General features: G+C 50.1%; 3 protein-coding genes across 5 annotated transcripts in view; 2 read left to right on the forward strand and 1 right to left on the reverse strand.

Annotated features, from left to right (window-relative positions):
- Positions 1–284: 284 nt before the first annotated feature.
- TFPI2 (tissue factor pathway inhibitor 2) lies at positions 285–5577 on the reverse strand. Of its 2 annotated transcripts, none has more exons than XM_037386708.1 (5): positions 5472–5577; positions 5206–5385; positions 4560–4739; positions 3114–3287; positions 285–1337 (listed from the first exon to the last, which is right to left on the reverse strand). In XM_037386708.1, exons 1-5 carry the CDS (start codon positions 5551–5553, stop codon positions 1237–1239), a joined length of 717 nt encoding a protein of 238 aa, XP_037242605.1. In that variant the 5' UTR covers positions 5554–5577; the 3' UTR covers positions 285–1236. The 2 variants fall into 2 exon arrangements, with proteins under 2 accessions (XP_037242605.1, XP_037242604.1); XM_037386707.1 differs by having other exon boundaries at positions 285–1340; positions 5472–5574.
- A 3424-nt stretch (positions 5578–9001) lies between these two features.
- On the forward strand, positions 9002–12840 carry LOC119147662 (guanine nucleotide-binding protein G(I)/G(S)/G(O) subunit gamma-11). 2 transcript variants are annotated; one of them, XM_037386944.1, is made up of 3 exons: positions 9002–9128; positions 9269–9367; positions 12383–12840. In XM_037386944.1, the coding sequence occupies exons 2-3, from the start codon at positions 9272–9274 to the stop codon at positions 12506–12508; spliced, it is 222 nt and encodes a 73-aa protein (XP_037242841.1). In that variant the 5' UTR covers positions 9002–9128; positions 9269–9271; the 3' UTR covers positions 12509–12840. The 2 variants fall into 2 exon arrangements, with proteins under 2 accessions (XP_037242841.1, XP_037242842.1); XM_037386945.1 differs by having other exon boundaries at positions 9013–9126; positions 9264–9367.
- A 136-nt stretch (positions 12841–12976) lies between these two features.
- LOC119147660 (probable acyl-CoA dehydrogenase 6) overlaps positions 12977–13287 on the forward strand; it is a 90132-nt gene continuing 89821 nt past the window's right edge. The window contains exon 1 of the mRNA XM_037386942.1: positions 12977–13144. Within this exon, the coding sequence (XP_037242839.1) occupies positions 12992–13144 (153 nt within the window). The 5' untranslated portion in view covers positions 12977–12991. The remainder of the gene's footprint in view (positions 13145–13287) is intronic.

The raw sequence follows: 13287 nt of genomic DNA on the forward strand, positions 1-13287 counted from the left end.
GTGCAACATCAAACAGGAGACCCAGCAGCAGACAATCAGCTTAACTAAGCACCCCTTTGAGAGCAGCTCTTTAGGGAGAGCCAGCTGAGCCATAAAAACTGCTGGGGATGAATGACATCAATGCAATTTACTGGCTTTCTTCAAATAAAGACCTCAGCATAAGGAAATGATTTAAGAGACAACTAAACTCTGCTAGAGTCATAATTAGTAAATAATAGGTTCCATTACACATATTGGTGTATATATGTATACAGCTAATTCAGGATAATGACAGAACAAGCTCCCCTTTTTTCCCCAAAAACATTTTATTAACATTACTTATGAATTTATATTTAGAAAGTATTGTAGGTGAAAGTAATTGAAATTCAGACGTGGCTCAAATATGAAACGTACAAGACAGTGCAATAATATCACCATAGGCTTAATCTATCATAAGATATACCATAGTGCCTCAAAAGAGGGATTACATGAGGTCTGCAGAAACTTCAGCTTTTCTGCTTTAGCAGCCACCACATAAACACAAATATCAAGATCCTGTGCAGATGTAATCGGTGTAGCTCCATTAAAATCATTAAAAATGTGCTGATCTGTGCCATACGAGAATCTGGAGTGTAACTTAGCAGAAATTTCAAATGCCGTGAAAAAGTAATGGCTACATTTTCAAAGTAACCCTATTCCCAGTCTTCTCTCGTGGGATGAGTCAGATTTAAGTTTACACTTCTTTTACTATTATGAAGGTTTCTGAAAGCCTTGACTATGAACATAACTGTAAAGGGCAGTCTACTTAAATGATAGTGCCAAAGTCTGTAAAATGGCAGGGCAATAAACTTCTGAACCCATTTTTGAAAGAGAATGACAAAAAAATCTATGGCAGAGATTTAGCTTTGTACTCTCCTTAGTTATACTTAGAGAAGATTGATCTTGCAAATCTTAATTGGTTTGTAACAGCTGAAATATTCTCCCCAGGCAGTAGTAACATTCCCCTAATAAAAAACACGGAAATCTTATTACCTGGCTTTGCCAAAGTATTACTGCAAAGACAACAGACTGGAAGAACCAAACTTAGGTTCATTCTTCTTCTATTAGATGTAGTTCTTTATAAAAGGTGAGTTGGAAATAAAAAGCAGTTCTGAAAAGACAGAACTGACGGCATATAAAACTGTGTGGAAACTATTTTACAAAAGAAGAAAGTGGAATCAAAACAAGGTAGTTCAAACATCCAAGTGCACATCAGCTTTAAGACTTCAGGTTATACGTCTGAGGTTTTTTAGTCAGTTTTCTCATCATTTTTCTGCGGAATACATTAGCTGGCTTGTTGATTCTTGGTTTCTGAGTCCCTGCTAAGAAAACAAAGGAAGCATTTAGGGAAACTGACAAAACTGTTATTACTCTTTAGGTTTTTAATTAAATAGATCAGAAACCTTTTCACTCCAAAAGCTATAGATCATTTTAAACAGCAGCTGTATATTTGCACAGGGAAGGTCAACTGAATTCAACCTGAGACTCCAAAAGGTAACAAGAAAGGTGCTGGGGAGGAAATTATGAGCAGGACAGGAGTGGCTGAAGTTGGTTGAAAGATTTGCTTAATGTTGCTTTACACTCCCAAGCTATAGAAGCGAATATGTATAGCACAACATTAATTAGCACTAATTATGCCCTTAGCCATGAGCTTTGGTTGTACCAAGCTTTACAATTTACTGAATTGTGAAATCCACAAGCTGATGAAAAGCTTATAACCGATCCTTTACATTTGGCTCTCTGGTGCTCTGGTTATGGGACAGACAGCGTTTCCTTACTACTTTCTTCCACAAAAGAGTGAGGAAGGGAGAACCACCAGGTGGGTCTGGCTGGGTGTGGGCAGGGGCAGAGTGCGGGGCTGCGACGCTGATGAGGCAGTTTCCTTCCTCCTCTCTTCCTGCACACTTATGCTGGAGCCTGGCCCTACCATTTCCCAGGTAGTAATAGATGCAAATTAGATAATCACAGGAATCCCAGTAGACTTAGCATGCTATTAAAGACTCTTTTATAATACTAGAATGGCAGAGACACTCTCAGACTTGTCACCCACAGAAATATTACTGTCATGACTAACTGGCAGACAATAGTTTTACTTCTGAGGATGGGTGCAATTCCTCAGGCTGCAACCCTTGCCCGTGTTCTGGATTTCCAGCCCAGAACTGAAGACCTAAGCCCTCTGACTACACATCTTAAATACTGATGTACTTGGACCTTGTGCATATCTCATGTTTAATATAGAGCTACTTTGGGGGTTCCCCCCCCAAAAAAAAGAAAAACAACAAAACACCAAAACCCAAAAAACATGCTAGATACAGCCTTAATTTTTTTCCTGTTAGTATCAATTTTTAAAATATTGTGCTGTATCTGTTTCCTGAGTGCTGTGGGAATCAACACACAGTCATGCTTTTCTCTCTGTCATTGATTTACATATCAAACTAATTAAACGAGCGTATTAAAACTTGCAATAGCCGTATGAACATATAAATATGACTGCAGGTAAAAGCACAACCATTCTGACTTACAAGTACAGCCGATAGCTGATTTGAATAAAACCATTCAGAAAAATCAATTACCATTCCCAACCTTCCCCCACCCCAGTCACAGAAACAGTTGCCTCAGCACAAGTGAGGAGGCAGAAATCTTTAGGAATGGGAGTAGGAAACGCGAACAGGCAGCAGGAAATCAGGGGAAGATGGTAACTGCTGAAAATGCAAAGAAAAGTAAAATTGATTTCACAACTCACTTTAATTCTACTTAAAAATATCTAGATGAAAAAGATACCTTAATTAGTGTTCATTCTGGTACTGAACAGTTTAAAGACTGGTTCCTTGCAGGCTCGGATAAATTAGTCTTGTTGTACGCCCTTCCCTGTATTTCGTTAAAAAATGGTGTAACCCCTCACACCTCACTGATCATGTCAGAAGGATTTAGTGTTGCATCTCAGTTTTCCCTGCCTTTGAAAGCATGGAGTCCAAAATGCAAAACACATACACTTGTGGCAAGACAAGTTGAGTAGAGGAACACTGTGAAGACTTGTTCCTGCTATTTGGACTGCTTTATCTGCTTGTGACTGACAAAATACAAAACAATCTTACCTTTTCTGCAGACATTGTAGCAATCTGTTTCAGTAACAAAGTTATTGGCATTTCCACCACAGCCGGTATATTTGAACTCCTTACACGATTTAGTCTTGCTGTCATAGTAATAGCGAGGCACAGAAGAAGAACACAGTCCTTCATCCTTTGGGCTATAGCATAGCATGGGACCAGCTTGGAAAAAAAGAAGGGGGGAAGGAAGAGCGACAGGTAAATTACATAAATGTAATCTCTGTGCCCAACTTCTTAAAATTTACCCTGCAATAAATTTATGGCTGAACTGCTCTTGTTCCCATTGAATTGACATGACGGCTACTGATGACTTCAGAGACTTCACTCCATCTTATTCCTGTGAGTTATGAATATGAGAAAGCAACAGTCCCAGAAAATAGGATTAATATCCCAAAACTGAAATTCATCAGCTTTCCCCATTTGTGGTGCCAGCCATACAACAGCCAAGTTATTTACATGGTCTGGCCAGAAGTTTTATTCCATGTATCTACAGGAATATAAAAATAATTCCACTGGAACTATCTCTGTAAAGGAAAAAGGCACGATTTTGTTTATCCTTTCTATGATTTTGCCAGCAAATCCTGCCTGCTTGCAGCAAAAGGACAACCCCCACCACTTTCCTCACAAGAATCACATTTCATTTTGCCTCAACAAAATTTTACTTTTCTTGCTGGAGACCTTTTCTCAGTTTATTGGATGTGCAACAGAGAAATTAAAAATAATTTAGCATTCACCTGTGAAAAGGCTGGCAATCTGTCATCAGCCAAAAATAACTGTCTCATCAAGCACTAACAAGGCTTAGCCAGTGACAGCTTTTATACATTTTGGTAGGTCTCTCTTCTTCAAAGAGCCTCTCTTGCACTGGATATTAACCTGGTGTTTATGACAAAACGTAGCTATAGTCACCTGCTCATAATTACCACCTCTCTTCTTTAAAGCTTGTCTGGAGAGGCAGTGAAGAGTTGTGTGAGGCAAAAAACTTTTATCAGAAGTTGAGCTGTCAAGTGCCAAAAGCCCAAGCCACCTAATACTATGTGTCAGGCCTGAATTTTAGAAAGGCACTTCTGCTTTATATTATAATATCACTGCCCTGAACTTAACTGCCACAACGCCTTGTACATGTGCCCCAACACAGATCTCCAACCTTACTTCCCTTCAGATTACACAGGTACAACTCTCTAGAAGTCAAGAGATCAGATGGGTGGAGCTTTGGGCATATTTAAGGTCACAATATTAAACTAACAGCATTTTCGCTTTTTCAGTAACAGCAGAGACAAGTGACACATGAAAGTCTGCAGGCAATATAAACATCTGCTCCACAGAAGTCTTCCAAAACATTGCTGTACGGGTATACAGAGAAAATATCAAATAAAATATCATCTTCGTATCACTTTCAATCCATCTATTTTATTAAGAATTTGGAACAACCATTACTTTTCTCTGGCAGACAGTGGTCCACACAAGACTGCAAATCTCTGAAGTTGTTGCCATTTCCATAACAGCCACCGTAGATGAACTCCTCACACCTCATCGAACTCAAGTTAAAGGCATATCTTTTTAGATAACTCCTGCAAGGTCCTCCGTCAGCCTCCAACCGGCATAATTTGGGCACTTCTAAAAAAAAAAAAAACCAAACACAAATTCATCCCCTTAAAATCAACCCTTCATGCTCCCTGTACTGAACAACATGGTGGTGTGGACAAAATGCTGTGACTCCGGTCAGAGGCAAGACCCAGCTTGTCCCACGACCTGCGTTCTTTAATAGAGTGGGATAAGATTTACAGGAGGAATCTGATGCATTAATCAGCAACTAAGCATCACATTAAATCACGTTTATAATATTAAGAGTCAAAATCCACGTCACCTCTGAGCCAGCCTGCTGGGGTTTCTCTGCATAAACCCGACATCAGCGAAAAGCAGCAACAGGCGGGAGGGACAGACAGAGCAGACGCGGTGAGTCCCGCAAGCGTCGCAGCCCCCCACGGCCCCCCGCCACCCCGGGGGGACCCCGGGGGCTCTGGGCCCCGTCGGCTCGGCCCCCGGCACTGCGGAGGGCGGCGGGACCGGTCCCCGGACTCACTTTTGATGGTCCAGCAGCTCTTCTCGCAGTCGTCGAGGGTGAGGAAGTTGTTGGCGTTGCCGTGGCAGCCCCCGTAGGTGAACTCCTGGCAGCTCTGCGTGTACCTGTCGTAGTACCAGCGCGGCACCAGGGCGCGGCAGGGGCCGTCATCGGGGGGCAGCAGGCAGGCGCGCTGCTTCTCTGCGGGAGACACCAGCGACCGGGGCTGAAGCCACCTGGGCGGCGGAGGCAGCCCCGGCCCCGTTCAGCCGCCCGCGGGCTCCTACCTGTCAGCGTGCGCGGGGCCAGGGCCGCGCAGGCCAGCGGCAGCAGCAGCGCGGGCAGCGGCAGGCGGCGGCCGGCGGCCATGTCGCGGCGGCGGCGGACGGGAGGGAGGGAGGCAGGGCCGGCGGCGGGCGGGTGGCACAGGGTCCCGGGAGCGAGCGGCGCGGCCCGGCCCGACGGCAGCGCTTTATATGCGCCGAGACGGCTTGCCCGGGCCGCCTCCCTCGTGCGCACGTGGTGGGAGGGGAAGGTCTGATTCAGCTGGCAGCAGGTCCCCGCTGTCCCGGCCGTCACCGGGGCGCGGCTGAGCCCGAGCGCCGGGGCCGCCCCCCGCCCCGCCGCCGTCGGGGGGAGCCTCTGCCGGGGCCAGGCGGGCAGCGCCGCCGGGGCCGGCTCGGCGTCGGGCTGCGCCGCCCACGGCGCAGGGGCTTCCGTCGGGGGGCTACGGGGAGCTGGCCGGGGTCCACGGCTGCGGCGTCCCCGTCCGTGTGCCCCTCTCCCCGCTCCCCTCACATTACGGGATGATGCTCAAAGAGCATTTCCCGTTAATCACGGCGAAATCCGGGACGGGTCACTTCGCGAAAGTCATCTCCCCCCTCGCCCTGGCTCCCGCGGCGGCCGCGCTCGGAGGCTGCGGGCAGGAGGCGGCAGGACGGGCGAAATCAAACCGGGGGGCCTCCGGCGGGGCCTCGTCCAGCCGGGACAAGCACCAGCCGCTTAGCGAGCACCGCTAGAGATAACACCAATAAACCCGCGTTACTGGTTTAATCCCGTTGCGTGTAACGCCGATGAACTTGAGAAATCGGAGGCACCGTCAGTGGGCTTGGACTCCCGGGAAACCTGAGAGGCTGGATGGAGGAAACCTCTGGCTAGTTCAAAGAAAACTGGATCTGAGGAAATACTATGACTTGGTTTATTCTGTAGATTTTAACCCCACCAGGCAATCTGGTGGGATCTGGGGGTGAGCACAAACAGCATACTTTCCCCCTCTAATCTGTTAGCGGCATCACATTAATTAGTGTTTACTCCAGGTTTAATACAGTAAAAGAGATGAGTGGCTGCAAGTTAGGTGTGCTCTCTATAGATAACAGTAAGCTAATCTGATCTCCTATTGTTCTCCTCCACTCCCTTTACGGTGACGGCGTTGGGTCCCAGTCCTTCAGGCAGGTGCTGCATCAATGGGATTGTGATACAGGGCCCTGGAAATCCGTGGCCTGCAGGAAAGAAGCCACAGTCTGTACGGGCTGTAAGGAGCAGGAACTTCATAGCACCCTTATTATTTCAGGAACTGACTTTCTTTCTATGGCTTCTCTGCTTTTTCTTATACGGTGGCTGACTACAGCCTAGTTTTCTGACATAGTTTTATATTTCATAAAGGCAAGAAAGAAGAGCACATTTAATCTGTACCCCACCTACGTAGCTTCTGAAACGATACGAAGGGAACTCTCTCCCTCCTTTTTCAGCACTTTCCCTTTTTTCAGAATCTCCAGTTGCCAAAGGTTAAGTGGGTGCTTTGGTGATAAAAAAGTAAACCCTGGTAGGGTTTGAGGTGTCACCATGGGGCACATCTGCCATGTTTTAGAATCTTATAGCTACAGCTGCCAGTAGTCCTCATTTTTAGAGGGTTTGTCAGGCCTACTAAGCCCAGTAACTATAGTAAAGCTTATGTCTCCCCAGTAGGAAAGAACAAACAAACAAAACAACATACATTTTCTGTTTCCAGAAAAAATCAAAAGGCCATCTTTCTAATATTAAGAAACTCTCAAGTGATTTTTAAATTAATAATATCCTTTAGTTTTCATTGGATTTTGTTGGAATTGCAAATAAAGTCATTGAAATACCTCTTTAAACAATAGTACCAAAATGAATACTGTCATGCAAATACCATTTTCCATATTATCCATTTTTCTGTGCACAGACACATACAAATCAAAGTTTGAGCTAAACCCACCTACACATCAGTGTTGCAGTGCATTGCAGTGTTTATTCAGCTGCTCCTCTGCTATAACAGCAAAGCTCACTTAGATAGGTAAGTATCTGTAAAAATATATGAAGTAGAGTAAAAGTTAAACACAGCCAGTGGTAGAAAGTCCTTTATTAACTACCATTAGCAGAGCTAGTCATGTCAGATGACAGCTGACTATAGGCTTTCCATTGCAGGGTTATTGGTACCAAGCTGTGACTGTCCTTCCCACCCTAACCATGTTCACGATGTGCCAGAGCCCACCCTCAGCTCGCTCCCACACCCCACACCTGCCACCACCACACCACATGCTCTCTGTCTCTCGGCACCACAATGTTTCTGCTCCCGCCAGCAGCCCTGGCTCCCTTGGCTCCTTCCACCTGTTTTGGCTGGCCCGCAACCAGCAGCTGGTGGGGTTTGGAGATGCAGCTGCCAGTGTAGATTGAGGGAGTGTAGAAATTGCATATCAACAGCTGGGAGTGAGGAGATAATAGCCAGAGGGAGGGGAGGAGGAACTGATTTTAGTGAACTGGCTAAAATAAAACGAATACAAACCCCAAGAGCACTACAAGAATAGCACTGGAGAAGGGAGAAGAAGGATGTAAATCTTACACAGTGCCGACAGCTGCTTACATCTGGTCAGTGGGGAGAGGAGAGAGGAGTGTCTTTAAGGGGAAGAGCCAGAGATGGAAAGAGGGAGGGATGACCACCTATGGGGACCTTTGAAGAGCCAGATAACAGAAAGACTTGTGCAGGACCATTTTAATGGCCTGCAGCTTTGTTCAGTGTGAAGTCGTGAATTCTGCCTGCACTGGTATTGAAGGAAAGCAGCTGCTGGGATCAGAGGTGCTAGGTGTTACACAAACACACATGGAGGGACTGCCCTGTTCTGAGAAGTGTATCACCCTATTGAGATCTAGACCTCGAAAGTATATGCAACCACAGGAGAAGAATTTCCTAGCTCCTTCTTGTGTCTTCTGAAGCCATCACTTCTCTTACAAGGGGTGCTCCATCCTCAACACTCGTCACTACTCCATGACTCCATTTGACTCTAGACTAAGTCCAGAGACACTTAGTGCAGGCTGGGCAGAACAGCAGAGCTGCAATTCTGCTTTGCCCCCATACCTACCGACAAAAGTTGCTATGTCTGCCAGTGATGGGCTGGTCGCCCGCCTGGACGCTCGGCCTGAGAGGGGCGGTTCCTTCCCCTCTCTACCTTTTAGCCCACTTCATTCATAGTTGCAATGGACAAACCACCTGCTGCTGCCTTAGCTGGTGGGCAGTGGAGCACAGAGCCCAGGGATTCCGGTGGCACAGGCAGACAAGAACCATCGTGGGGGCCAGGAGGAGCAGGAGAGCTGGCAGAGGAGAAAGACCTTACGGCCGGGCCGAAACACCGGGCCGCCGCTGCTGCGCTCGCCCCTCTGCAGTGGTGAAGAGGGAGAGGGCGGCCCGGGAGGGTCGCTGCAGTCCCCCCTCCTGCCGCCGGCTGCCCCGCGGGGTGCCGGGGCGATGCCGCTGCCCGGGGCCGGTCCCTCCCTGCGCAGTCCGGGCGAGGGTCGGGGGCTCTAATCCGGCTCGGGGGGATTAGCGCGGCGGTTTAAAGGCCGGGACGGCGCGGGGACGGGGTGCCCGGAGCGCCGGGGAGGAAGCGGCCGCTGCTGCCGCCGCCGAAGGACAGCCCGGACGGCACCGTGTGAGTGAGGCCGGGGGCGGGCCGGGGGCGGCCGTCCTACCGCGCCCTCCCGGGGGCTCCGGCCCTGGCGCCCTCGCTGCCCAGAGGTAACCTCTTGTCCTTACTCCCTCTCTTCCTCCCCCCGCGCGTTGGCAGTGCAGACGATGCCAGCCATCAACATCGAGGACCTGAGCGAGAAGGACAAACTGAAAATGGAAGTGGAGCAGCTCCGGAAAGAAGTGAAGCTGGAGAGGCAGCCGGTGAGTGGCCGCGGAGAAGGGGCCCGAGGCTGCCCGGCGGCCGGCGAGGCCGGGGCCGCAGCGGGGAGAAGCCCGTTACTCGCCGGGCGGGGGTGAGGGGCTCGGGCGGCTCCCGGGGGCACGTCGGGGGGGCGGGCGGCGGGGCCGGCCGCCCCAGCGCAGCGTGGAACGGGAGCGCCCCGTCCCGCCGTAGGCAGGGGCAGCGGGGCTTCGGCAGCAGCTCTGCGGGAGACCCCCGGCTGTTCCGGGACGGCCGCAGTTTGCACCGACGGGTCCTGTCACCCCCAGTGGGGCAGGGACCGGGGACAGCGCTGGCGACATTCCACCGGTAGCCCCGCGTAGGAGCGCCGGCCCTTCACGGGGGTGACTGCAGAGCAAGGGGAAGGGGCGCACCGCCGCCGGGGTAAGGCGCCCCGAAGGGCTGGCACGGGCCCGCCGGCTGCGGCCGTTCCCGTTACATTTGGCACCCCATGGCTTCCCGGGCCTCGCGCGTCCCTGGAGCCCGCCGCCGGCACAGGGCAGCCTTTGCCTGGCGAGGGAGGAGCGCGCCGAGCTCAGTTCCCCCCTCTGGAGATCGCGCTGGGACCTGCCCGTGCCAGGTGAGGGGCGGTGTGCCTGCGGGGGCCTCGCCGCGGCACCGCTCCCGTCCCCGCCCGGCCGGGACCGCCGGCAGCCGGCGGGGTGCGGGGGACGCTGCCCTCGGTCCCGCACGGCTCCCGCCCCTCGCCCGCTGCGCAGCGCCCGGGCCAAGGGGCCGCCGGTGCAGGGCCGTGACCCGCCCGGCCTGAGCCGGCAGAAACACCAGTTACAGCGATTGTTTCTTTCCACAGATGAAGCAGTTTCTTTCCAGTTAAGTTTTTGTAATCTTGCACATTTTCTGTGGATAAATGACATGCGGAGCTGATCTTGCTCCATGATAAAACTAGTATTTTTTTTATTTTCTTTTTTATTCTGCACGCCAGCAGAAGCAAACTGCATCTAAATAAACGCTTCTAGTTAGGACTAGAAATGCGTTTACGTGTGGGAACCGGTGCCATTAGCGGCTAATCACATTGCAGGTCTAGGTGTTTAACCCAGCTGCAGTTACATTGCAGCTGTCAGTAAGGTACCAGTGACTGTAGAAGTTACGGTATAGTCTAAAGCTCCAGCAGTACTGAAGGCTCCACATCCAAGAACTATAGATATCTATATAATTCCTCAGAGTTCCCAAGCAACTGAAATATACTCAGTAGGATGTACAGATTTTTATTTTAATACTACTAATAATTATTCTTATTACAACTATTATTACTATTTAAAATTTTTTTTTAAATTTTTAGGATAAACCAAAAGCCTGATCACTTTAGGGAAATAGGTGTTTTCAAACCACCTGTAGTAAAGTACAGACAACATCCTCAATTTTAGCCGTGTATTATAACAGAGGTTTCACTGTGAGAATGAAATCTGTGTTGTAATTGTCACGGTCCCCTGGTACCTGTATGAGTGTTACAGGGACAAGGAAATGCAGAAGCCACACTTCTGTTATCACCTAAAGTGAAAATGTTTTGCCAAAGTTTTCCTGACCCTTTCCTATACCTTTACAGCACAAAGAGGAAATATCCTTTAGAATATTTTTTTTTACATACATAAAAATGCCTGAATGTATCTTTAAGCAGACAATTTTTTTTTTCTTTATGTGTGAAAAAGATCTTGTAAGTGTTGACTGAAGTAAACCAAGCCCTGGTCTTGCACATACTTTGGAGCACAGCTCTACTATGGCATAAGGTGCCCGAATTTGAATGAACAGGGTTTGTGAGGCACAGAAGAGGAAGGTACAAATAATGGGATTTGTAGGCCCAAATTCTTTGCTGTAAGGCAGCTAGAGGTAGTTAGATCTTATTTTATGCACTGTTTAGTGGGAATTAACTCTGAGTTCTTTCTAATGGCTTAAAGTTGAATTTTGCACAGGCTGTGCTCTGTTGGTATGTGATACAGCAGGTAAACTCATTAGTTCTTTTGTCATAATTTTACCTATGGAGTGAAAAATAATTAATAAAGAAGGGGCCTTGAATTAGAAATACTAGTCATGTAGTGGCCTGGCCAACAGAACAGCTGGTTCCTGCTGCTGGCTGCACTGCTATGCCTCTGCTAGGAGCGAGGGTAGGAAGGGAGGTGGTGGGGATGGAGCTGGGAGCCTGTCCTCACACACCAAGGACATTTTCTGCTGACACAGGGAAGGGAAACGAGATATGGTGGACAAAGATCTTTGGAGCTGGTGGGATTTGCTTGTGCACTCAGGTTCTGCAGATGCTGTTACTACATGTGCTGCACTTGCTCCATCTCAGTGAACAAAACCAACCCATTTCTTCGGTACAAGCGGGTTCTGTGCAGGCTTACTTACTGTGCACACTTACAGTGCTATTTTGTTATTAATGTCATGCAGAGTCTCATGCATATTACGTTCTCTCATAACACAATAGGCTGTTTTATTAACCGTTGCTTGAAACAACCCCAGGTAACCTGTAAGTAAATTGTCTTTCCTAGTCGGGTCTTCACTCCCATTCAAGGCGCATAGTTGCTTTTACAGGAGGTGGGAATTTGTATTACTACTGAAAATCGTTACTGTATGTTTTGTTTGGGAAAAACATGTAAAGCCATAAATATTTTGACATGGAAAGTTCCTGATCCTGAACCCATTGACCATAAGTCATGCTGATGCCGAGGAATGTGAGCCACAGCTTAAAAAACTATATTGGCTAATAATAATAAAAAAGCAAGTTTAACTATGCAGCAGCTGCTGTTCCGAGCGGCATATACCTTCCCAGCGATACTCACATGCTCTGTGAATATCGGGCTGTGAAAAAGTGGAAGGAAGCAGAGTCTGCACATGGTTGGTGCTGGCTCTGCGGTCAGCTCTGTTCTGTTCGGTGGGAAGGTAGGCGAGAGATGGAGGGGTGCGAATTCCCTGGGGTGCTGGCTGACGTGCGGGGTGAGCTGCGGCCCTAACACAGGTCCTTCTCTGTTCTTTCACCCGAGGTGTCCAAGTGCTCCGAAGAGATCAAGAACTACATCGAGGAGCGATCGGGCGAAGACCCGCTGGTGCAGGGGGTTCCCGAGGACAAGAACCCCTTCAAGGAGAAGGGAGGCTGTGTCATCGCTTAGGAAGAGGAACCCAGCGCCTGCCACCGGAGCAGGCACTCTTGTACCCGTAGGGAGTCACTAGCGTGTCCCCACCGCCGCCGGTCCTTATGGGAAGAGCACAGGATCAGATTTTTTTTTTTTTCTTTTTCTTACAAAAATAAAGAAACCAACCCGAAAGCAGCCGAGCCCCGCGTCGGTGGCTCGGCAGGGACGGCTGTGCCCCGCTCCCCGGCGCGGCCGTCCCTCCTCCGCCGGCGGGGACGGCTCCTTTCGCTTCGCGGCGCCCGCTTTCGCCACCGGTTTACCGGTTGCTTCACGGCTGTTCGTTGGCATTAAAGCAAACCTGCCTGTAACGCGAGAGCCTGCCGTGGCTTGCTGCGGGGGAGAGGAGCTGGAGGAGGGACGGGCGGGGCGGTGCAGGGGCCGCCGGGGCGACCCGCACCAGCCGTTAAAGCTCGCCGGGGCAGGCAGGCCGCGGCCCCGGCCGGAGCGGGGCGGGCGGCGATGGCGCTGCGCGGCGGCGGGCGCTGGGCGCGCTTGGCCCCGGCGCTGCGCGGCGGCTCGGCCCCGGGGCGCGGCGGCAGCTCCGGGCGGCGGGACGGCGGGGCGGTCGGTGACACGCCGGGGTACCGCGACTTGCGGGCGGCCCTCAGGAAGGTACCAGGGGGTGGGGGTGGCGGCGGCGCTTCCCCGCGGCGGGCCCGGGAGCCAGGCCGCCCGAGGCGGAGCGAGCAGCCAGGGCAAGGCCAGCTTGACGCCCGAACGGCCCGGGATGTGTTTAAATACGTAAAGTTCCCCCT

This window comes from Falco rusticolus, chromosome 4 (genome assembly GCF_015220075.1).
Source record: "Falco rusticolus isolate bFalRus1 chromosome 4, bFalRus1.pri, whole genome shotgun sequence".
In the NCBI taxonomy this organism is placed as follows: Eukaryota; Metazoa; Chordata; class Aves; order Falconiformes; family Falconidae; genus Falco; species Falco rusticolus.